The 25,919-nt window shown below is 35.6% G+C and overlaps 2 protein-coding genes across 6 annotated transcripts; one reads left to right on the top strand and one right to left on the bottom strand.

The window, feature by feature from the left end:
* On the top strand, positions 10,418 to 14,989 carry LOC109231380 (adenine phosphoribosyltransferase 5). 2 transcript variants are annotated; one of them, XM_019397027.1, is made up of 8 exons: positions 10,418 to 10,811; positions 11,441 to 11,551; positions 12,138 to 12,230; positions 12,937 to 13,086; positions 13,159 to 13,217; positions 13,937 to 13,979; positions 14,079 to 14,151; positions 14,668 to 14,989. In XM_019397027.1, exons 1-8 carry the CDS (start codon positions 10,721 to 10,723, stop codon positions 14,681 to 14,683), a joined length of 636 nt encoding a protein of 211 aa, XP_019252572.1. In that variant the 5' UTR covers positions 10,418 to 10,720; the 3' UTR covers positions 14,684 to 14,989. The 2 variants fall into 2 exon arrangements, with proteins under 2 accessions (XP_019252572.1, XP_019252573.1); XM_019397028.1 differs by lacking the exon at positions 13,937 to 13,979 and having other exon boundaries at positions 10,421 to 10,811.
* Positions 15,312 to 19,761, bottom strand: LOC109231381 (pentatricopeptide repeat-containing protein At4g21065). Of its 4 annotated transcripts, XM_019397030.1 has the most exons (5): positions 17,482 to 19,761; positions 17,218 to 17,361; positions 16,365 to 17,133; positions 16,004 to 16,231; positions 15,312 to 15,916 (listed from the first exon to the last, which is right to left on the bottom strand). In XM_019397030.1, the coding sequence occupies exon 1, from the start codon at positions 19,676 to 19,678 to the stop codon at positions 17,897 to 17,899; it is 1,782 nt and encodes a 593-aa protein (XP_019252575.1). In that variant the 5' UTR covers positions 19,679 to 19,761; the 3' UTR covers positions 15,312 to 15,916; positions 16,004 to 16,231; positions 16,365 to 17,133; positions 17,218 to 17,361; positions 17,482 to 17,896. The 4 variants fall into 4 exon arrangements, with proteins under 4 accessions (XP_019252575.1, XP_019252576.1, XP_019252577.1 ...); XM_019397031.1 differs by having other exon boundaries at positions 15,312 to 16,231; positions 17,547 to 19,761; XM_019397032.1 differs by having other exon boundaries at positions 15,312 to 16,231; positions 16,365 to 17,128.

Genomic DNA, 25,919 nt, shown 5'->3' on the forward strand with positions numbered 1-25,919 from the left:
TGTCTACAGCCGTCAACTTGTCTTAAAAGACCAAATTAACCTTTACCTCGTTTCCCACAAAAAGCAAGCTTACACAGACCCATGCAGACCTACTATTCGCACTCCTACACACTGTGTTATCCTAGGTCCCAATTCGAATATTCTGGGGTGTTTAAAATCGAACCGAAATCGAAAACCGAATCGAAATTGAAGCTTAGTGGTCTATTGGTGTCGGGTTAATGATTTAACGGACGAAGAACGAGTTGAATTTTTTTTATTAATGGCTTATCGGTATGGGGGCGATTATTCAATTTTCTTAACGGATAATCCGTTAACCCGTTAAGAATATATATATATACAAATAAATTTATTTTTATCCATGTATATATTAAATAATCATGCCCTTCTTCCTCCAGTACTCTATCAAAGTGAATTAGAATAAAAGAAAGCCAAATAAAAGGAGTCATCTAACTGTGACAAAAGACAGAATTTGCTGTCTGAAACAAGATAACAACACCAGTTACGCCACTTCTTCATCAACTTTGCCTGGGTTTTAAGGCATCCTAGAATTCAAAGCATGACGAACATTTGTTTTAACAACGGCCAATTGGAAATCTTTCACATGGACTAAGGCCAATGTGCATAAACATAAATAAGATTTTAGACAGATGATTTACCCATCACGGTGTCTCTTCTGTTTCGTCCCTCTTAGTACGTCGACCACCTATTTAAACATACAGAGACTAAATTTTTATTTTATTTTGATTGAATTAGGCCGATAAACCGCCCGATAAACGTCCGATAAGAGCTAAACCGATACCAATCCGCCCGATATCTTATCGGGTGGCTAGCGGATCAATACACTTAAAAGCCGATAATCGATAAGCCAAACTGTTAAGAGTAAATAATCGCCCAATCCGCCCGATAAGCGACCCTATTTTGGTTTATAAAATGACGAGTTGTGTGAGACCTCTTTTTATCTCACATATTTGTGGACCCATATCTTACATATCTGGGTCCATAAAATTCTGGGACCAAACAGTTGTGAGACAAAAAAGAGTCCTAACACAATTAGTGTCAGTTGTGTGAGGCATAAAATAAAATTTTTCGTAAAATGACAAATTGACAAAATTTATCAAACGGAAAAGGATCATATTTACCCCTGTACTCTTTAAAAAGGGTTATATTTGTCCTTCGTTATACTATTTTGATATATTTATCCTTACAGTTATACTTTAGGATCATATTTGTCCCTGTACTCTTCAATAAGGGTTATATTTGTCCTTCGTTGTACTTTTTTGACATAGTTATCCTTACGGTTATACTTTAGGATCATATTTGCCCCTCATCCATTAAATTCTCATGTCCCACCTTTGTTTTCATACATGGCGCCTATGTGGATTTCTTTTCCTCCAATTTAAATATGGTCACCTATTTAAGATTTAGCTAACCTGCCCACGCAATTAAACCAAACTCACTAATTAAATAAAGTGAAATCCTAATTCTCAACCCCGCCCTCATCCATCTCTCTTCTCCGGATCAACTCCATATTTTTCGGATAGCAGCCACAACCTATCAAATCAAGTCCGAACGAGAGAATCTGGGACAGTGAGTGAACGAAACTATAGTGTTACGTCTAATTCATCCGACCAACAACTCGGTTTAGTCTCACTTATAGACGCTATTCAAAACTTCGCTCATCTTGACATTTTCTTAAATAAACTTGAAAGTTTTCTTCGAGTTTTAGGCTTCTGTTAGTGCTCTATTTTAAGCACTGACCTTTGTCATTAACTCCATTGTTGTGTACTCCTCCTAATTTACTTTGGTTACTGCAATAATTGTGAGCTGTATCAGATTAGTGATTTTGAGTTCAAAGTTCTTATTTGCCACTATGTTGCTGTTGCTATCTGAAAAATACAGAGCTGAAAAAGAACTTTATCTTAAATAGGTGACCATATTTAAATTGGGTGGGCGAGTTATATTATCTTAAATAGGTGACCATAATTAAATTGGAAGAAAAAGAAATCCACATAGGTGCCATATAGGAAAACAAAGGTGGGACGTGGGGATTTAATAGATGGGCAAATATGATCCTAAAGTATAACTGTAAGGATAAATATATCAAAAAGTATATCGAAGGACAAATGTAACCCTTTTTGAAGAGTGCATAGGTAAATATGATCCTAAAGTATAACGATAAGGATAAATATATCAAAAAATATAACAAAGGATAAATATAACCCTTGAAGAGTACTTTAAGAATTTGTGATTTTAACACTTCAGTTGTTTAACCTTTAGCGTGTTAGTGTATTAAATTATATCACATTAATTAAAGGACAATTACTGTATTCTCATATAGTTTAAGACCTTTCTTACTGGGTGAGTTAACTTTTATTGCTAAATTAGACTTAATTTCCTTGATCGTCACCCAATATATGGAATTATCCTATCAAAGCTATTTTTGCTTAGTTTGAGATAATAAAGTCACTTAACTATTACTTTTTGACTCATAAAATCAAAAAATACCCATTTGGCATGCCATGTCAAAACAACACACAAGACCCTTTTTGAGTTTGAATTCGTATTTATATATATATATACATATATATATATATATATATATATATATATATATATTTATATACACACGTGTGTGTGTGTGTAATGTATTTTACACTATTCTAAAAAGCATTACTGATTAAGTAGAATCTTATAACTTTTGACACTTAAATTAGATATTCAGATTAAACATATTGATGATATATTTTTGCTATATAATATAGTAATAAGAAATTTCTAAATTTTTTTGTTTTATATTTAATTATAAGTTTATGATAATAATACATTTACAGTTTTAAAGACCGTTAAAATTATTCATAGAAAATAATCTTTACAATAATATCCTTCACCACTATTTTTCATGTGTTTTATAAAATATTCATCTTCTAATTTAAAAAACAAAATTGATCTTAATTTTCCTGTTCAAATTCAAATTAAATTGAATTTACCTATAAGTAATTATAATTGCATATTTGAAAATAATAATATATATGTGTAACGACCCAACCGGACGTTTTGAGAGTTTAAGCTTCGTTCGGAGGCATAAGGTCTTGAACAGCTTCACATAGGTATATCGACCTGCATGCATGGTTGGATTCAGTTACCGGATGATTCAGAGTCGAATTGGATGAAGGATTTTAGTTTTGGAAGCTTAAGCGGTGAGAATTTGACCAGAATTTGACTTTTTGTGTAAACGACTCCTGAATGAGTTTTGGATGATGTCAGCAGCTTCGTATGGTGATTTTGGACCTAGGCGCACGTTCGGATTCGGAGGTAAGTAGAGTAAATTGAGGCAATTCGATGAAAGTTGAAAAAAAATTGAAGTTTGGAAAAAATGGAGAAGTCTGACCTAGAGTTAACTTTTGTGATATCAGGGTTGGAATGCGATTTCGAGAATTGGAACAACGGAGTATGTCAATTGGACTTGTCTGCAAAATTTGGCGTTGTTCCGGGTTGAATTGATATGTTTTGGCACAAGTTTTAGAAGTTGGAAGATTTGAAAGTTCATAAGCTCGATTCATGGTGCGATTCGTAGTTACTTCGTGGTTTGATGTGATTTAAGACCTCGAGCGGGTCCGTGTTAGGGCATAGAAGTTGTTGGTATGCTTGGACGGGGTCCCGAGGGCCCCGGATGTATTCCGGGATGAGTTTTGAGCGAGTCTAGGCATTACCGAAACTCAAGCATGGTTCTGGTGCTTTAATTTCGTGGTCCTCGGCTTAATTTCGTGGTCCTCGGCATAATTTCACGGACCGCATAATTTTGGTCGTGGCTGCACTCGAAGGAAGGTTCTGCAAATCCGTTGGTCCGACTTCGGAAACCTATATCTTTTGATCTACAAGGAATTTTGAGATTATTTAAAAACGAAAGTTGTATCCCTTCGTGTCTAGTTTCCAGAAAGTTAAAGAACTCATTATTTGTACATCTGTAGGAAAAGTTATGGTCAAAACACTAAAGCCTATCAGTGCAGCCACCAAAAGTGCGGCCGCACCATTTTTTGTGCGACGGGAGGAGCTGGGAGCGCGGCCACGCTTGGAATTTCGTGGATCGCGTAGTGGAGTTCAGAGGGGGCACTATATAAATGGGGTTTAGGGCATTATTTCACATTTTGGAACTAGGGAGCTCGGTTTGTGGCAATTTTTCGTAGGTTTTTCAAGAAATTCATCGGGGTAAGTGATTCTAACTCGGATTTGGTTAATATGCAAGAATATATCAATGATTTCATCATTTGATTAGTACTTTGAGGTAGAGATTTGGGAAAAAATGTAGAAAACTTCATAAAATGAATCTTTGGGATTTGAATGTCGATTCGAAGTCGGATTTGAGTGATACTAGTATGGCTGGACTCGTGAGTGATTGGGTGTTCGTAATTTGTGACTTTTACCCGATTCCGAGTCGTGGGCCTGGAGAGACTTTTTGGGCATTTTTCCTATTTTCTTGCCTTAGCTTCGAATTCATTAGCTAAAGTAGTTACTTGTAGTTATACTTACATTATGCAATTGATTTGATTAGATTTGGGCCATTCGGAGTTGGATACTCGTGGCAAGAGTGTGGTTTCGGATTGATTTGAGCGGTTCGAGGTAAGTATCTTGCCTATCTTGTGTGGGGGAACTACCCCTTAGGATTTGAGTCCTTATGTTGATTGTGTCCGTGTACGCGAGATGACAAGTGCGTGCTTGGACTTATTTGTGAGAAGTTGGTCTTTTAGGGTTCTTAGGTCCTTGTATTCACCGTGTATGAAGTTGTTCTTGATACGTTTGAGTTTCTATTTGCTAGTTTCACCTCTGCATGCTTTGATTATAGATAATTGCTTTAGGATTCACTCTTACTGTCTATTGACTCTTATTTGACTTAACTGAAGATTTTACCTCTTCTATCGTCATGCTATATTTTCATAACTGATTATCTTTAATTGAAATTATTATTATCTCATCTTATAATTTTTTAGTCTTAATTCGAGTTAGGATTATCTTCTGATGCTAATCCTTAATTGAATTGTTGAATACCTTCGTAATTGTTCAACCTCAAAAAGAGTTTAGATAACCTATATCTTAGATGACTTGCCTTTGTTGGAACTATTTGACTCGTGTTGGCTTCTTATTGTTGACTTGAATATTGTGGAATCGTTGCTATATTTTTGCTTTTCTCTTGTTATGCTGTTCTTTTTACGCCTAGCATTCTTTACTGTGGTTATTCCTTGCAAATGAGTTCTACCGTTTCTTTGTGATTTGAATTTCTTGAGTTGATTTACTCGTCGTACTTGTATTACGGTCATTGTTGCTTTTGTACTTGTTGTGGTGATGTACGAGTTTTCTGTCGTGCTATAATTGTTATCTATGTTGTTTACGCTGCATATTTACTTTGGGACTACGGACTTATTCAGGGAGATCCCCCAGCACTACATGTTTATTTTGGGACTACGTACTTGTTCCGAGAGATCCCCCCCAGCACTGCATATTTATTTTGGGACTACGGACGTATTCCGGAAGATCCCCCTATACTGCATAATTAATTCGGGACTACGGGACGGTATCTCGGTAGATTTCCCTGTTGTCATATCTGTGTTCAGAGCAGCTAATCTTCTATGCTTAAATGTCACGGGGTGACTTATACTCGAAGGATATTTACTTGAAAAGTATATATCTTGAAAGAACTATGTTTGAAAGATATTTATTTGAAAAGCTTATATTTGCAAAGTATTGATCTTAGAAGGACTATGCTTGAAGGATATTTATTTGAGAAGTTTATAATTGAAAAGTATTTATCTTCAAAGAACTATGTCTGAAAGATATTTATTTGAAAGAAGTATATTTCAAATAGAATTTCTTATTGGAAAGGATTATATTCTAAAGACCTCATTTAAAAAAAAAACTTACGGGTGAAAGTTTACACTTGAAGGATTTGACTAAATTATTGGGGTTTGTTGGCTAAGACCTGATGTGAAAACTATTGCAATTGATGAGTTACTACTTGCCTTTACTGTATTGTGATTTATCGGATTTTGGTTGTGTTTCCGTGCATTCTTCTGTGTCTTATTATGGTGTTCCGCTATTACTTGCTGTTTTTCCTTCCTTATTGCAGTTGCTATGTTGCTAGTCATATTGCGTAGTCCTTAGTTAGATGTCATGTACTGTCATTCCCATACTTATGCTTGTTCAGTTTTATTTGACCAGTGGGTGTCTTGACTAGTCCTCATCACTACTTCACCGAGGTTAGTCTTGATACATACTGGGCAAGACTTTCGAGAGTTAACGACAGGAGAAAAGGAAAACAATTGAGAGATTTGATTACGACCGTTCGAGATTCACTATGGTGTGCTCATACTACACTTTTGCACATTTTTGTGCAGCCCCAGGTATTGATCGTTAGTAGTTGTGCGGATCCTTGCTGAGGAGACTCAAGGTAAATCTGTTGCCGCGTTCGCAGGCTTCGGAGTCACCTTCTTATTTTATATTAAAATTGTTTTTACTCATTTCCAAACAGTTGTATTTAGAAGTTGTAGCAACTCTGTAGAGCTTATGACTTGTACTACCAATTTTGGGAAGTTGTAAATTATGTGAAGATTCTATATCAAGACTGTTAGATTTCCTTTATTATTGTTGTTATTTAGTAAATGTTAGGCTTATCTAGTCCCTAATACTAGGTGCCATCACGATACCCAACAGAGGAAAAATTGGGTCATGAGAATCTGATAAGACTATCTAAATTTCAAAATAGTACATCATTTTAATGGGACTCTCTAGTGAATCTTATTGTTAAATTTTGTTGTTAAATATTTAGTTCTAAACTTAATTTGATACTTTATCTTTCAATTATCAATTTTTTTTTATTACAATTCTTATTAGCTTTGTCCTTATTCTTATTAGTTCTGTTCTAATTTCCATGTGTCCTTTTTTAAGTGCCACTCAGCTTAACTATATTGCAAACTACCCGCCTTTTAATATATATATATATATATATATATATATATATATATATATATATATATATATATATTGTTAAGAATAGGAACTTGTTATTTAAAATTAGACCCATTTTCTTATAGGTAGATTAAATGGGTATAAGGGACATGAGCTAAATGAGTTTTGTAAGTAATTTTTTTTTCAATATGGCATGGCATGCCAAATGAGTATTTTTTTAATATTTTGTGTCAAAAGTAATAGTTGGAAAATTTCATTATCCCAAACCAACAAAAGTAATTTTGATAGGATATTTCTATAAGTTGTGTGACCATTAAAGGAAATAACTCGAGAAGAGCGGGGTATTGGGCAATTGTAAAGTTATTTTTGTGTGACATATATGTTATATGTCCGAATTGTGAAATCAGTCATTTAAACTTATATTCACATAACAATCCTATCCTGAATCATACATGAACGCGAAATACATCGTGCATCGAGCTTGCGCTAAATTAGAGTCGAAGATTCATTTTGAAAACTAGAAAATGACATTGGACGGTGTGGATTTTGTTAAAGCAAAAATACTCAACATTTTTTTATTGTGGGGTTGCGAAGTAGAGAATTATAGTTCTAGACTAGAAATTAAGGAAAGAAATAAAAGCAGACATTAAATGGCAAGTAATCTATAGAAGGCAGATTTTGGTGGACATTAAACACAGTCACTTTCATACTCATTGCAGACTCAATGCGCTAAGGTCCAGATTCTTTTTTTTTTTTCCTTTTCAAAATCATGGTTTTAATTTAAACAGATAAAACTGCATTTTTTTTTCCTTTTTGTCAACAATTCAAAGTCAAGGATATTGTGTCAGAAGAAATATTAATCTGACTGTTAATTAGATGTCTTATATTTTATTCTCTATATAAATTATTATCAACCAATCACGTTGATTATATTAACTCGTATTATGTCTACCTCACATAACTGACTCCTTTAATTACGATCCATACCATATGTATGTTTGTCTCCTAATTCCCAACTTGAATGATTTTTTAGTGTATAAATGTGAATTCAGTTTGTCTCAACACTCAAATACTCACTCGTTCTGAAGTACTCCCCGTTCACTTTTACTTGGCACGTTGTGATTTTTAATGCCCCTTAAAAAATAATAAATGAAGTGCATAATTTATAATTATATTCATATTAATTGATGCATATTTTTTTGGATTTGAGAAAATGATTTGAAATGAGTAATAAATACTGTAGGTATAACAGGATTTTTTTTGTCTTCTCTTGATATGCGTAAAGTGCCAAGTAAAAATAAAAATCTATTTTTAGTATACATGCCAAGTAAAAGTGAACAAAAGGAGTATTTATTTTAAAATTTACCCTTAGCATTTCCAAAAGTCTTGGGAAATGATTTGGAAATGAATAATTAATGATAAGGGTAAAATATGAAAGAAAAGATTGTCTTTCTCTTGATTCAGTATAGTGGACAAGTGAAAGTGAAAATATATTTTTAGTGGACGTTTGGACATAAAAATTGTAAAGTTTCGAAAAAGTAAAAAAAAATTCAAGTGAAAGTGGTATTTGACAATTAGAGTTGTGTTTGGACATGAATATAATTTTGTGGATGCTCTAAGTGAAAATTTCGAAAAATAATTTTTCGGATTTTTTCAAATTTTCAAAAAATTTCAAAATTCATCTTAAAGTGAAAATTGAAAAATTATGGCGAAACACTGACTACGAAAAATGTAAATTTTTTTATGACCAAACAAACTCTTAGTACAGTGGATAACTAAAAGTGAACAGAGGGAGTAATAATCCCTCCGACCATTTCGTACAACGCACTTTATTATTGATATTTTCTTAAAAATTGTGAATTTAAATACCTAGAATATTTTTGTCCTAATATTTTAATATTGTATTTAATAATAGTATTAAAAGATTGAGCATTTAAATACTTAGCAAGTGACTCTTATGTAATGTCTTATAAACATATTGTTTGATGTTGTTTTCCGAAAAAGCTTTTCAAAAAGCAAAAAAAGAAACGCATTTTAGAAGATAAAAAATAACATAACTATTTAAACAAGTCATTTTAACTTTAAAATATAACTATTGAAATAAATACTAGTACATCATTTTTCTAATAAAATAATGTGTAAAAACTATATTTGCAATAAATTTCTTTAAATACATTTCTGAAAAAACTGGTCAACCCGCGTCCTAGTAACTACAACATGCTCAGAAGTCAGAAGTTTCCTGAGAATGAGTGACATTTCTTTCTAGGATTAATTTAAACACAATATATTATATATTAATAATTGTGTAAAAAGTTGTGCATATTTCTTTTTAACCTGATCTTTCTTTTCCATGTATCTTCCTACTTTTGTCCAGCTTTTTTGTGTCAGTCTTGGGAGTCCTCTGTTTTGTTTTGGCCAACACAAATCTACAATATTATAATAATCATTCAATTTAAGTTCTACTAAATTAAAAAAATTCCTACAGTTAAAGTTTAATCCATTATAACAAGGAAGTTAATATTTTTATTTTTTACCTGGTTATCAGTCAGCTTTTCTTGTAAAGATTACCTATAATATATTTTTACTAAGTAATTTAATCATATAAGTATTTTTTTACGCTTTTGATATATAAACGTTAAACTTTTTCCCATGAATTAGTTATCTCACCTTCTATATGGGATAACTAATTCCACTATTTTAGCATAAAATTTATCCTACTATTAGCTAGTACCATAATCTAACATAAGATAAATATAATTTTATATTCTATCTCGTGATTAGTATCTATCATAAATCAAGAATAAAATATGAGAATATTCTATTGCATGCTATGTGGAATAACAATATTGGAATTAGCTAATCTCTTGATAAAATAATGAAATGACAAATATGTCTTTCAAAGCCTCCTCTCCCAAAATTCTTTAAAAATGCCAAGGTTAAAATTATATACTCCACATAACTTTATCCAAGTTTATTCAGTTTCAAATCAAACATATATTTCGAACTGTAGGTGGAACATTCAAATCTGCCCGTAACAACGTCGTTATATAACAATCATTAATTATAAAAGTCAAGTTCTCTTTGGAACTAATTTTCATGCTGTGTTATAACATATATATATTTTTTTTCAATAACACTTCGTTTTAACACCAAAAAAATCTAGTATAAATAAGGCCGTTATAGAGAGATTTGACTGTATATCTCACAACAACAACAACAATAACAACAACCCAGTGTAATCCCACAAGTGAAATTCGGAGAGAATAAACCTTTACTCCTATTTAATTAATTGAACCAAACAAAGTACTAGGACTAAATAATTAGGTGAAGAGATTATTGAATTCCAACATATTATTAAAAATCACTATAATTATATTATCCTTAAACCAAACAACCCCTTGTTTTTATTTTGTTTTATAAACCACTTGTGTTTGATGCACACCAACAAAGATAGAAAGAGAGAGAGAGAGAGAAAAAGAAGAGAGAAAGATTTGATCCTTTTTATTATTATTATTATCTTACTTTGAGAGGGAAAAGAAATGCAATTTAAGAAGCAACTACTCTATTCTTGTTGGAAATAACAAAGTGCATACCAAACCAAACCTTCCTAAAAGACATTGAAGAGTGAGAAAGTACACTGCTTCTCCTGACTATTAAACAAACAAAAGATCAATTGCCTCATCTCCTCTTCCTCTAGTCTTACTTATATATAGAGAGAAAAACAGAGACAAATTAATTTCTCACATAGAAAAATTTCAAGAAGATGTTTGCAGCTGAAAATGGACTCAAAGGAGATTCTAGGCTTCAGGGCATTTCTCAAGCCATTAGAGTTGTTCCTGATTTCCCAAAACCAGGTAGTTTTCATTTTTCTACCTGCATTTTGACCCCTTTTTCTTTCCCATTTTTTTCGTGTTATGTGAAAGGGAGCTTTGGCGCAATGGTAAAATTGTCTATGTATGATCTATAAGTCATGGGTTACGAGCCACAAGTCTAGCTACTGCCTTCTATGGGTTCCACCAGTTTGTCGAAAAATTACACCGTATACGTAGGTAAAAAATAACACCCTTTATCGAGAAATTTTTTCACTGCTTTTAAATTTGAATACCCTTGGAAAAATTACTAGCGTTGCCACTAGGGTTCAGTAAAACCCAGTAGCTGCAGCTCAAGTCCTGTATTTATCTTAAGAAATCTAATTAATATGTAGAAATAATCTATGTCGAACCCAATAACTTATCATGTTCTAGATTCCAGAACCCATATACTCAACATTCTGGCTCCGTGTTTGATCGTCGTGGAAGCAACCACTAATGTAAGCATCAGGGTACACTGCTACATCACACCCTCGAGGTGCGGTCCTTCCTTGGACCCTCGAAAACTTCATAAATACCGGATGCTTTGTGCAACCGGCTGCCCTTTTCCTTATTTTTTGCAATGCATGTCTTTTTTTTTTTTTTAAATACTATTTTTTTCCTTGTTTTTGCAGGAATAATGTTTCAGGATATTACAACTTTGTTGTTGAATCATAAGGTATTTAAAGACACAGTGGACATATTTGTTGATAGGTACAAAGACATGGACATCTCTGTTGTTGCTGGTAAATCTCTTCTTTCACTTTTTAACTATTAGAATTTGTATCTGGTTTTTCTTGTGTATGCAAAGGAAATATTTTTTCTTTCACTGTATTAATTTCACTGAAAAATTTCAGGTTATTTCTCCTTGTTTTTTGTCCTTTCTTACTAATCATTGAAGATTAGGTCATTATTCCACATTAAAATACAGAATCTTTTTTTTAAGGAAATTACACCCACATTTGATATGTTTGGTGTGGAATACATTTTTTAAAGCATAAATTAGTTGTGTTGGATTAATTTGGAAGCTGTATTGAAGTGTATTTAAGCACCTGCCTAATTTTTTATATGACAAAATGCCATTATCTTAGAGTGTCATGACTAAGTAATTTTGGATTTTTCCTGAGTTGTAAAATATTTTATTCAATGAGAGAGACAGTTAATTGTTTTTTTTGGTGATACAGTGCATTTAGTCAGAATTATTTAATTGTAGTATGATAGTGTTTTCCATAATGTTAGGATATTAGGAAAAATTGTTCTTCACCCTTACTAATTTGCAAACTTTTTAATTTCTTTTCCTCATTTTTCATTAATGGTCAAATTACTTGATAGGAATTGAAGCTAGAGGGTTCATGTTTGGTCCATCTGTAGCTCTAGCCATTGGTGCAAAGTTTGTTCCTTTACGCAAGCCAGGAAAATTGCCAGGTATTCTTAGATTGATTTGTAAATAATTTTTAGAAATTAGAACTTCTTTTCATTATGAGGAGCACTCAATTATCAGTAATGCATTCTGGTGGAAATGTTGTGATAATTTCATGTTAATGTTAGAATATCGCTCTCGGATCCATCTTAACTATCAAAGTCAGAGTCAGTATCTTGTGATTCATCTTTTGTTCATCAGATTAGAAGATTTATCAAAGAGAACAGGATAAGAAATGTATCAACTTAAGTAGTTGATTAAAAAAAGGGTAATCCGGTGCACTAAGCTCTTGCAATGCGCGGGGTCCAAGGAAGGGCCGGCCGGACCACAAGGATCTATTGTACCCAGCCTTACCTTGCATTTGTGCAAGAGGTAGTTTCCATGCCTCAAACCCATGGCAGTTACTTTACCAGTTATGCCAGGGCTCCCCTTCAAAAGAAGTAGTTGATTAAACAAACTAATTTCATGTAGGATAGGATGTTCAAATTTCTTTGACTTTGTTGCTGACCGTATCTTTAATATCATGCATTATATCTTTTACATGCTATTGGGCTCTGCTTCCATGCTGCCCATTCCATCTTGGAGTATGGTCCAGATATGGAAACCATCCTTAGAAGATTGCTTTAAAGGCTGGTCTTGAAAAGGAAACCTTATTAATGCTTGACTACTATTTTTGGAAAGTCTTATCTCAGCATTGACAACACTGGACAGGTAAGGTAATTGCAGAATCATATGAACTGGAGTATGGGAAAGATTGTTTGGAGATGCATGTTGGAGCTGTACAGCAAGGGGACAAAGCAGTCATACTTGACGATTTGGTAGCTACCGGTGGAACGCTCTCTGCTGCAATTAAACTTCTAGGTAATTTCCGTGATTCTCATGGTTCCTTCGTTCTTGGGCTCAGCTAATGATGTTTTCCGTACTACAATGTAGAACGGATGGGGGCTGAAGTGGTTGAATGTGGTTGCGTTATCGGAGTGCCAGAGGTCAAGGTAGTGCTGACTTATCATTCTCTTTGACTTTGCTTTGTTTATTTGAAATTCTGATATTTTTTGGACAAACAAGTTGTTAATCAATGCAAACCTTTGTTGAAGGAAAGTAACTGTTTTTAGGCTTTCGTGTGTTTTTCATGAATTTTGCTACAAGTTACATAAAAAATGATAGAAAAAAGTCCAAACGAACTACTAAAAGTAGGGCCCCCTCGGGGTTAGCTCAGATGGCAAAGGTTGATGGACTTGTGTTTTAGGTCACATGTTCGAGTCCGGTATTTAAGCGGAGAAGTGTAGAGGGGTGAGCCCATCATCCCTGAGTTTCAAAGGCTGCGGTTGTTCAAACGGTTTGCTCCAGACGGATTTCCTTGGTCGTCAGAAAAAACAAAAAGAAATTACTGAAAGTTGGTCGTATTTTTTTATTTATAAGTCTCATTTCGTTGGCTTTTTCTCTTTCAGTTTTTTATGATTGAAAAGAAAATAAATAACCTTACCGGTTTCTTTGGCATGCAATAGTTATTGCCTACAGAAACTGGATCTCATCTGCCAATCTCATAAATACTGCATCTGCCCTACTGCTGTTCAAATTTAATACTCTTGAGATGCTAACTACACAAGCTCAGTTTACTTCTTCTCTTTTTCTGTAATGGAATTTTGGATATTTAGGAATTGGAGATACTTATTCCGCGGCGAATATAAACTCACTTATTTATTTTCTATAGGTGTTTTTTATCACTTCATTTTATTGGAACAAGCATGATCAGGGTACTAGTTAATTTATGCAGTCTGAGCTCTGAACAAACTATTTTGTGCAGCATAATTTTTATGTTTTTTTTTTTTCGTCTTGATTTCTCCGCGTATCAGGGTCAAAGCAGGCTAAAGGGAAAGCCCCTCTATATTCTTGTGGAACCGCGGGAACTAGAAGATTTTTGATGAGGTACAGCTTGTCATTTTCTTCATAGATTCAGTTTAAGAAACAGATTATAGTTCCTACCTATTGTAATTTGCATAGAAGTAGATATAAATGTTCACTGAAACACTTGAATTTTGTTTTCTTGCTCCGCTTGTTCTTTTCGCCATGTTGTCTGCATATTTTGATTCTTATTTTGACAGTCTAGTTCTTTATTCTTTACTATTAATAAGAGAAAATGATCAAAAATCATTTTTCTTTGACCGATCTATCGAATCTAACAATGAGGAAACTTATCCACACCGGGGTTAAGTGATAAAAATGACATGATAGTGTATGTTAATTAACGATGATTGTGATAACATTATATGTGAAAAAAACATGTCATGTACTTATTGAAGTAGTATAAACATCAGGTGCGAATAAGTTTTTTTCCTGCTAAGTGCTAACTATTGCCATTGGTGATTCAAATTGTTTGTATTCATTGCTATTTCAATCAAAATCAAGATTCATGATTTGTATTGTCTTTTGTTCTATTTGTAGATATGTGAATCCTTAGGTTGATCTCTATCAAGAAGAGATGATGCCGATGAGAAAAATCACAGCTGTTTGGTTGACCGATGCTCAAATTTTGGTTTCCATTTATCATTTATTGGCCATTTCTCTTTTTTTTTTTTTTTTTCATATGGTTCTTTCAGTTTCATGATTAGTTGAATTTCATTGTTATTGTAAAAGCTGACTAAAAATGTGCCATGACAGAAGCTGGGTTTGACCATTCGTTGTTCTATCTAATTTACTTAATGCGATTCATTTTAAAAAAATACTCAGCCATATTTTTATTCAATTAAAAATTAGTTCTAGCATTCGTTGTTTGGTGTTGTTTACTGTTTTGATTGTTTTCCTACATGATTCTGATTTCTTCATCGTTATATGAAATTTAGTGGACAATTATGGTAAATTGCAAAACGATAGGAGAAGAGTTTAGAACACCAATTAAATCGACTTTAAGTTGTGTGCATTCACAAACAAGGGGTTTTATATTATCATAACAGGTAACTTTTATAACAAGCTGGTTAAATTGTATAGATATATTATAAATAAATAAAAAGAAGTCGTATAATTGCATATGACTTTCTCCCTCTAGATTTAATTCGAGATGAAGTTATAGACTACCATGAAGTCTGAATTGTCATACCTTGTTGTATCTATATTCTTTCTTATTTTCTAAATTAAAGGCAAGTGAAATAAAAATTACAAAGTTCAAATAAAAAAATACAACAACTTGTGAGTATACTGATATTGTACAATTCTTGGGCACTTCCACCACCCAAGGGAAGTTTCCCTCTTTAGGCTACACACATATAAGGCAATAAATTATGGGTAATTATGATCAGAAGATGGATTTGAGCAGTTGTAGCTAACTGATAATCTTGCAATGGTTACATGGAGCATAGAAGATTCACACAGTCATGAGAAGTAGCATCATATATTAATAATCCTGGATCCACAGCACGATTCAAATCAACATGTCCTGCTCTGCTGCCTAATGGCGTTGCTGGGCTATTGTTGCCGCATCAACGATGGGGTTTGAAGTACTGCCTAAATGGTTCACACCTTCATGGTGGTCATCATAACACACCTAATAGCTGATGGACTCCAATCTGGTTGCAACTTTTGGCATGGCAGCAATTCAGCAGCATGATGATATTCTAATTCTATGCCGGTCCAGTTGCCAGTTGCACATATAGTAGAAGGCCAGGCACCTAGACTAACATGCATGGTACCATTCTCGCTGCAGCAGAAACTAAGACCCCTTTCAGCAGGGCACCAAAAGAGGCATTTGCTATAGAATCTTTTCATATTATGGAGTAATCAATACCTAAGAGAAATGGATATTCTGTCAACACCATTTGCAACATCCTGATCCATACCAGAAAGATAATTAGAAGTATGGCTTCCTTCTGTCCAGGTCACCTCGTAAACAGCCAGCATAGCATGTGGGGCAACTCCTCTTGCTGATCCTTTGGCATATCCGTAGTACAGAGCAGATTGAGCATACTTTCCAGCAGCAATGGAGGCTACATGTGTGCCATGACCGGAATAAACCCTGCCAGAATTAAAGGAAATGTTCACACTAGGATTAGCTGCTAAAGTAAAGGGCAGCCCGGTGCACTAAGCTCCCGCTATGAGCGGGTCCGGGGAAGGGCCGGACCACAAGCGTCTATTGTACGCAGCCTTACCCTGCATTTCTGCAAGAGGCTGTTTCCACGGCTCGAACCCGTGACCTCCTGGTCACATGGCAGCAACTTTACCAGTTGCTCCCCTTCTAGGATTAGCTGACAAATTGATTGAAATAAATAGCCCCAAACGAGTTTCCTGTTGCACATTGAAGAACTGAATCCGTCCCCTCACAATACATTCCTTCCACCTTTTTGTGGGATTTCAGGCATATCATGATCCCTAAAGCAAGCATATTCTGGCCAGAAGACGGGTTGAGCTTCAAGAACCATAGGAATAAAGTAGCCTAGAATGTTGGCCATCAGAAAGAGGGTAGCTATTTTGATGGAATCAATGATGGAGCAATGCCACTTGGAGAACTCCAAGAGCATGTAATTGGTTCTCTCTGCAACACAGAAAAGAGGAGCAAACATAGATCATCAAAACAAGAAACCAAGAAATTTTGCCCACGCCATGAATGATCTCTGTCTGGTTTCTAGAGCTATGCCGCCATTAGTCAAACATGCATCATGCATCAACAACCAACTGAAGCAACCCACTTTGTATTCAGCCATAGTTTCCAGATCATACTCCATGGCCATTGTGCAGAGCTAGATTCACCGTCATTAAGTACTCTGTAGTATGAGTTGACTGTGATGTGGATACTGCTGGTCCATTTCCAGAGATTCCTAAGCGTCTTGATCTGCCCAACTCCAGAATTAGTTGAGCCATGCTAGTTACTTCCAAGTCAAAGTAGTTTCTTCAAAAATCACACACCATCCACTTCCTGATCTACAAAAGACAGTAGTTGCTTTAGCTTCTTCCACAAAGGAAAAAAAATCTGGATATTTCAGCTTCAGGGGTGTGTGTTCCAACCTTGCGTCTTGCTGTTGTGGGAGCATGTTGGGCTTCAAAGACACTTAAAAAGATATTTCTTTATTTAGTGCACAAAATTTGAGGATCCATGTAGGTAACTGGCAACTTGAAGTGGAATGTGTATCAACAGGTTTTGAAAGGAATCTGCAAGAATCATCAGATACTTGATTTATACCTTCAGCAAGGTGGAACATGAGCTGTCAACTGGGTATTAACATCTTAAATATAGCAGATTATGCGGGAATAATGAGTATGTAACCTTACCAGCTGAAATGAAAGTGCAATCATCTGAAGTTATTAAAGGGTTTTGGTGAAACTGAAGGACTTACTCGTCAGATTGAATCCCTTTTGCTTAGGGTCAGGTACCTCGCTTTTTGTTATTACAAAGGTAGCTAATCCTCTCAAGAGTTGTATAGACACCCAGGATGATCCTCTTAAAACGATACATAAAACAGTGTAGAAGGGGGTTGAGGAATATTTCTTCCACAGAAAGCATAGAGTTGCATTAATTGTTTTCAAACTGCCCATCAAGCAACGGACTAGATATTAGCGTCTTGTTTTTGGTAACTTCTCCTTGAGTAGAATGCAGTAGTTTTCATCGATTTTTATATTTCCAAAAGGACACGTTCTGATTTCAGCAACTCACGTAAAGTTCCAGTTCCAATCCCACAATTACGTTTTACCAATAATCTTTACAAGAGCAAGATCCATTGGTGAAATGGTGAAACCGGCTACGATCTCTAACAACTATCTCGCGATCAAAGACCTTCGATATTAGTTTTATGGCAAGGTGGCAATCAGCACAGACCCTTAAGTTCTTCACAATTCTAATAGAGGTCCCAGGCGGTGTACTAATCAACATGAATGCAATTGCAATTTTTTCACTATGGTAAGCCAAAGCAGTCTCCTTCTCCTCTTCCTCTATGTCAGCAAGCACATTTGATGTATGAGGGACATAACCTTCCAATCTCAACAATCTAGTCATTTCCGCAAGCATAGCATATATAGCCTCAGTTTTAGGATGGGTTCTATCTCCCATAACAAATTCATGCACACGATTACGCAACTCAACGAGACTATGCCCGGGGACTTTCTTTACCCCTTCTTTAAGCATTGTTCTCCTCAGTTTATGCACATCTGACCATCGCCTTTCGGCTGCATAAAGGTTCGAAAGGAGCACATAATCTCCAGAATGTTTAGGTTCTAACAGCTTAAGGTGATTTCTGGTCATCTCCGCTAGAGCTAAATGACCATGTATTGAGCAGGCACCGAGTAATGTTCGCCAAATCACCGCATTGGGTTGCAATGGCATGTCTGTAATATACTTGTACGCCTTTTCCACTAAACCAGCCCTTCCTAATAAATCAACCATGCAGCCATAGTGTTCAATTTTAGGCTTAATTCCGAACTCCTTTTGCATCCTTTCAAAGTAAGCAAAGCCTTTGTCCGCCAAACCACAATGGCTACAGGCATATAACACCCCAACAAATGTGATCTCAGTAGGAACAAATCCTTTTCTTTCCATTTCCTTGAAAAGCTCAAGTGCTCTCTCACCAAACCCGTTAACAGCCAAACCTACAATCAAAGAGGTCCAAGAAACTACACTATCCTCCTCCAACTCATCAAAAACTTGCTCTGCCTCTTTTACATTCCCACATTTAGCATAAAGATCCAAAAGGGCGTTTGCAGCATGTAAATTCTTATCCAATCCCACCTTCAACATAAACACATGCGCCCTTCTACCCAAAGCCAAAGCACCAAGCTCAGCAGAAGCAGTCAACAAACTAACCAAAGTAAACCCATCAGGCTTGACACCCTCAAAAACCATTCTCCTATAAAGGGTCAACGTTTCATTAGGTCGACTATTCAAAGCATACCCATTAATCACTGAATTCCAAGCCACAAGATTCTTGTCAGACATTTCCTCAAACACCTTATGTGCATCCTCTGCTTGACCAATAGCTCCATAGAAATGAACCAAGGAATTCTGAACAAACACCAACGATTCAAACCCATTTCTAATAGTAACGCAATGCACTTTTTCTCCTTCCCTAACATCAATCACCTTCGCAATAGCTTTTAACACAAAAGGGTATGTATGTGTGTCAGGTGCAACAGAATTCACACACATTTTATTGTGTATTTCAATAGCTGGATACGGGTTTTCACTCTCAGCATAACCTCTAATCATTGTATTCCAAGTAAAGATATTTGGAAATTGAATTTGATTAAAGATTTTCTGGGCGTAGCGCATCGGACCTGAAAGGGAAACTAGAGAGAAAATCAAGTACTTGCCCATTTCTGGGCTTGACAAAGGGATGCCACGTCTGATGGAAAATGCATGTACTTGCTTGAATTTGTAAGTTGAAGAGGCACATGAAAGCAAAAGGGCAATGCATTTTTTCAGAATGTATGGTTTTGTGCTCTCTCCACTGATGTTATGTGATTGCATGTCATTCATATTTTGAGAGAGAGCCGGTATGGTGGGGCAAAATATTTGTCTATATATAGTGATAAAAAATTTCAAATTTAACCTCGTATACTGTATTTCACTATATTTATTGATTTTCTAGTACCTTGCCAATTTAGGGGTGTTCATGGTTCGGTTTGGATCGGTTTTTCCCTAAAAAGAAACCAAACCAAGTAAGTCAATTTTTCAAATATTAGAACCAAATCAAACCAATTAAGTCGGTTTTTCTCGATTCGGTTTATGTCGGTTTTAGGTTTTTTCGGTTATTTGTCGGTTTTTTCTTAAATATAAGGCATACACTATCAAATACATATTCCGGCGACCATATTTTCAATGTAACACTATCAAATCAATTGTCCTTTGAGAAATCTATTATTTACCAAGATATATTGATGATAATTGAATCAAATAGTGATGGATAATTTAAAGACTCAATTAAAAATATATTATTTTTAACATGAAATGGATTCTTACACTAAACAAAAATAAACTACCAATCAAACAAGAATGTAAAGGTAAAGAACTATATTAAAAGTGCAAACTATTAAATTTACCATAAATTTTTTGAAACTTGGTATAACAATATACATATATATAGGTGTAATAATAAATTTGAAATAGCTACTCCTATAGTCGGTTTAGTTCGGTTTTTTTGTGATTAAAATCAAAACCAAATCAAATTTGATCGGTTTTTAAAATTCAAAACCAAAACCAAACCAAACCAAAAAGTATCAGCTTTTTTGGTCGGTTTGGTTTGGTTTTCGGTTTGGTTCGGTTTTTCGGATTTTTATGAACACCCCTACTTGCCATTGTTATTGGTTATTGATATTGCCTTTTTCATCTATTTTTTTGTTCTTAGTTGTCACGCCCCGAACCTGGGCCTCGACATAACACGACATTCGGTGCCTAACTACATGTGACCGAGCGAACCAACTGGCTGGCTGAATCAACATGTGATGTCATAACATACTGAATGCAGAAGATAAACTAACACATGCTGATATACTGAAAGTCTGGATGATATAAATCAAAGTGCGGAAATACTAAAACAAGTCTGAAACATATATGTAGCCAACATTGCTTAACATGAAAAGCCTGAGACTCTGTCTAACTGTTACTCTAGTCTATGAAGCCTTTAATGAAGTACTAAAAACACTGATTTTCTGAAAATTCTGAAGATTGTAAGGTAATGATAATGCCCCGGAAGAACTGGGGATCACCAAGTAGTTGGTACGAGAATCCTAGCGCTCTGAATCATCAACCTGTAAATCATTACCTGCATCGTGAGATGCAGGCCCGGGCAAAAGGGACGTTAGTACATTTGAATTGCACTGGTATGTAAGGCAACTGAAAGAAAGAATTATAAATGCTGAAACTGAAACCAAGCTGATAACTGAGAATTGATAATTAATAACTGAAATGATAACTATTAAAACTGAAACTGAAATGATAACTGATAACTGATAACTGAATTGATAGTTGATAACTGAACTGATAAATAATAACTGAAGTGACAACTCATAACTGAAATGATAGCTGATAATTGAACTGAACAAAGGAAGTAAGGATATGAATACTCCCTCTTCTGAATGATGAACAACCTGTTTATCTGAATAAATAAACTGCGTGTGTGTGTGTGCACAACTGCGGCCTCGGGCCCAAGTATACGTATACATAACTGCAGCCTCAGGCCCAAAGATGCATAAAACATAAACTGCGGCCTCAAGCCCAAATACAGGTGTTCAACTTTCAGGGATTTAAAATCAGGAACTGAGAATCATACTGCAATACATGATAGTGAAATACTGAATCACACTGAGTTACTTGATACTGGAATACTGGATCACACTGAGTTACATAATACTGGAATACTGAATAGGACTACTAAGACATGTATTCTTGAACTGATTATGAACACTGAAACTTCAATTGTTTATGACATACTGAGTAATCTATACTAAGACTCGGGGGGCATCAAACCCAAGTCTATATTGAATACGCAGTGAGCTCACAACGTTCAGAACGAAAGTCATGAACGAGTTATGAAGCTAAAGAATAGAAGTTCTACAACTATTCAAGGAACTAGGCTAAACTATATTTCTGAGGCAATTAGTAACGTTGTAAAAGAAGCATAGTGTAGGGAGAATCAATAACATTCCCAAACATAGAGAGTTAGCTTTACATACCTTAACTTCCTACTCTTGAGCGTAGTACAACATTCGCCAACCCTTTCAGCTTTAATCTATATTAATACAAGTCAAAGGGATTTCATATTAGCAATAATTCTCATGTTTTAGTCACTTAAGCATTTTCTCAAATACTTGGTGACATAAAGCTTCATAGTCCTTATTAATGGTGTTTCTACGCGCAACAAGACATTCTCTTGATCCTAGATAAATACTAAAATCTCAAATTTCTTATCATCAATGTCATTCTTCTTCACCCATAATATAAACAACACCCTAAACCAATAATCAACAATCAACAAGCCAAACCTATAATTGTTCATGCTTTTCTATCAAACCCATCAGCTCATATCTCATGAACTTGTAGTCTACAATCATTAATCCAACGCTATAATCAATTAGAGGGTGAATATATTACCTTCTTGACGTTCAATCTTCTTGAATTTGAGTTCTAGGGTTCCTTCTCTCAATAATGATGCCCCAATCAAATATCTAATGATCTGGAGGATTTACCCATGTTAATAAGATGTTAGAAAATTGAAATTAACTTAGAATCACCATTAGAACTTACCTTGGGTGGTGGAGGGACCTTTAAGGAGTTAGGTTTTTGAGAGCTCCCCTTTCTAGAGCAAGTTTTTGTGTTTTGGGGATGTGGGGGACGAAGTAAGGCTTTAAAATGACCCCCATGAGCGCCCCCGCGCACCTGTAGGCCTGACCGCGCACCTAACTACGCCAAATGGCAGTAACACTGCCACAGGAGCGCGGCCGCGCTCGGGGCGCGTGTATTGTACAATATTCTGTAAAATGCGCATAACTTTTTGCACAGAGATCTATTCGGGCTCCATAATTTATCGTTGGAAAGCTATTTCAAAGTCCTACAGCTTTCGTGTTTTGTGGTTTCCCAAATACCTTACGCGTTTTTCACTAAACCTTCTTCAAGACCGACCTTTTGTAAATTTTGTAGATTTTATCGAATCTTATGCACCTGATTCTCCATCTTGATTCTAAAACAAACTATTTTCACCCATAATCATCCCTCTAGGACTTCATAAGTCTAAAATATCAAATTAATACCCATTTAACATATCCACACCTAGTCCAAATGTACGGGGTGTTACATTAGTTTGCTGTTATCTTTCTCACCTCTACTGCTGTTACTATTCTAGAGGCGAGTGTCTATCGGAGACGACCTCTTTGACCTACCAGGATAGGAGTAAGGTATGCGTACACACACTTATGGGATTATACTTGTTGTAACTAGGGGTGTTCGTCGATCGGTACTGTACGATATTTAGTCATTTCGGTTAGGTATTTTCGATATTCGGTTTCTTAAAATGATATTCTGATTAGGGGTGTACATGGACCGGATGGTTCGTTTTTTTATCAAAACCAAACCAGAGAGGGTCGCAATAGCTTTTACCCGATTTGTGGGTCGGGATCGAATCCACAGAGAGCTAGGATTGGAGTCGAGTATCTATTTAGCTTAGGATTGCATGTATGCTCTTAATTGGTCTTCTATTCATTTTTGGGTTTTATTTATATTCTACTATTATCACTTACTAATTATAAATGCAGCTAGATTATGCTAAACGAGAGTTGCTACAAGTTATATCTAATAGTTAAAAGGGCACTAGGGTAGTGACCTTCACCTAGGTGGCTAATTGACGGGTAATTGCATTTAAGGCACGACTGACATGATTGGGGAAATATGTTATAACCGTTACTCAATATTACCCACTCTACACCTCTCAGTAGAAAGAGTGGTTTTGCCCAATTGACTCTCGCGAGACCAATTGGGTATGCATATATGCCCGAGCAACTAGGGTTCAAGTCGGGTAATTACTCTCTCGAGGTTTAACCCTTTAATTGGGACTATCAAATCTCTTGAGTCCGTCCCGATTCCTTGTTGAGTCAATTTTGGAGACTTAGGCTCTCTTTCTCAAGAAGAGCCAAGTCAACTTAGCACAAACTAGTATTTGCAACCACTAATTCATAAATTAAACCATAAAATTGACCCAAATAACAAACACCCATAATCAATCTAGCCTTAAACCACAACACCCATCAATTACCCACAATAGGGTTGAGCCACAACCCTAGCTAATGGGTTTAGCTACTCATGCTTGAAGATAAAATCAGAGAAATAGATGAAAAGAAAAACATAATATTGAATTACTAAAGTAAATATAATGATTCAATTGCTAGAACTACGTTAAAGTGCCCAAAATGGCTACAAAATGGCTTCTCGCGAGCGCAATTACTGTTCTGTAATATCTGATACCATAAAAATGGAAAAATATTCTATTTGTACTAAGTTGGAAAAACTGGACAAAAATGCCCCTGCGGGGTCAGTGCGGACCGCACAAAATGGTGTGCGGCCGCACTACGCTCTTGACTCTAAAAAAATCACTCTCTGAACCCAGGCTCCACCGACCGCACAGAACGGACTGCGGCCGCGGAGGGAACTAGCGCGGTCCGCACAAACACGACCGCGGACCGCACAGGCTTGAACCTTAGCACTTGACATCTCTCTGAAGTTTGCTTCCGCGGATCACATAAAATGGTGGTGCGGCCGCGGTGTCTTCAGCGCGGGCCGCACAATATCTACTGCGGACACATTGCTTTGATGCCTAAAAATCCAGTCTCTGAATCTCCCTAGTGCGGACTGCACAGAATGGACTGCGGCTGGACTAGGCTAGTTTGTCCTGAGTTGTCTTTGTCTTTGATACTTGTGCAGGTTTCACTCCTTTTGAGCCGGTCTTTGACATCTCGTCACTTTGTTGATCAAACCTGCAATCAAGCACAACTTATGAGCCTTTTGGGTCTATTTTGTAAGAGTTTATAATCAAAGCGTAAGCAAGAAGGAGCATAAAACACGTCAAAATCCCTAGTTATCAACTCCCCCAAACTTAAGCTTTTGCTTGTCCTCAAGCAAACAAAATAAAACCCACCCCTTGAGGTACAATCCAAGAATTTTCAGCTATCCTAAAGTAACCTCAACTAGCATCAATTGGGACTAACAATTGCCCTCAATACAAATGAATCATCAACAACATTTAACCTTTGAAAAACCATGGATCAAGTGTGACACAAGAGCTTCAAGAGTTGACTCAACACATCAAAGAACTCTTTCAATTACTTTAATCACTGTGGAACCCAAACTCACATATCCTCAACCCCCCCTTAGCAAACCTCACCTTTAGAATAATGGCACACAAAACGAGGTTAATGGGAATTCACTCATCTCTCTCAAGAAAAGGTCACAAGTCCGGCTCTAGGTACCATATGCTTTCCCCTTATGTAAGTATCCACTAATGCAAGCTTTAAAAAATGAATATTCGTAGTTTGCTTTAGGCACGAGAAATGTACCATCGTGATTGTGTACACGTTCGCGTGACATAATTACGATTCTAAAAATAAAATCGGAGTATGCATTCGTGCAACTTTGAATAAACTTTCTTAATAATAATAAAGCGTTATTAATCGTGGACACGTTCGCGTGACATGATTTTTGGCGCGCCAAACAAACGGGTACACGTACGCGTGACCTGTTTTAAGATAATTTCTTAATTAAAAAGGCAAATGCACATAGGTTCTAAAATGAATAATTAGACAATTTAATTAAGCCAAGTATGATCAAAGTGACCGTGCTAAAACCACGGAACCCGGGAATGCCTAACACCTTCTCCCGGGTTAACAGAATTTCTTACTTGGATTTCTGTGTTCGGAGACCGTAAATAGAGTCAAACTTCCTCGATTCAGGATTTTTAACCGGTGACTTGGGACACCATAATTTATCCCAAGTGGCGACTCTAAATTTAATATAAATAATCACGTTTCGATTGTCACTTAAATTGGAAAAACTCCCTTATACCCTCACGGGGTAGAAAAAGGAGGTGTAACAATTAATGAAAAGTTTATAGTTACCAAAAAAAAGATAATGCATTCCAATCTATCTCTTTTTTCAGTTTCTTATTTTCTCTCTCTAATGTTGGGTATATTGATTCATCAAAATGGCAATCGACAAATCTTGCCGTAAATAAGTC

Source organism: Nicotiana attenuata, chromosome 8, assembly GCF_001879085.1.
Source record: "Nicotiana attenuata strain UT chromosome 8, NIATTr2, whole genome shotgun sequence".
In the NCBI taxonomy this organism is placed as follows: domain Eukaryota; kingdom Viridiplantae; phylum Streptophyta; class Magnoliopsida; order Solanales; family Solanaceae; genus Nicotiana; species Nicotiana attenuata.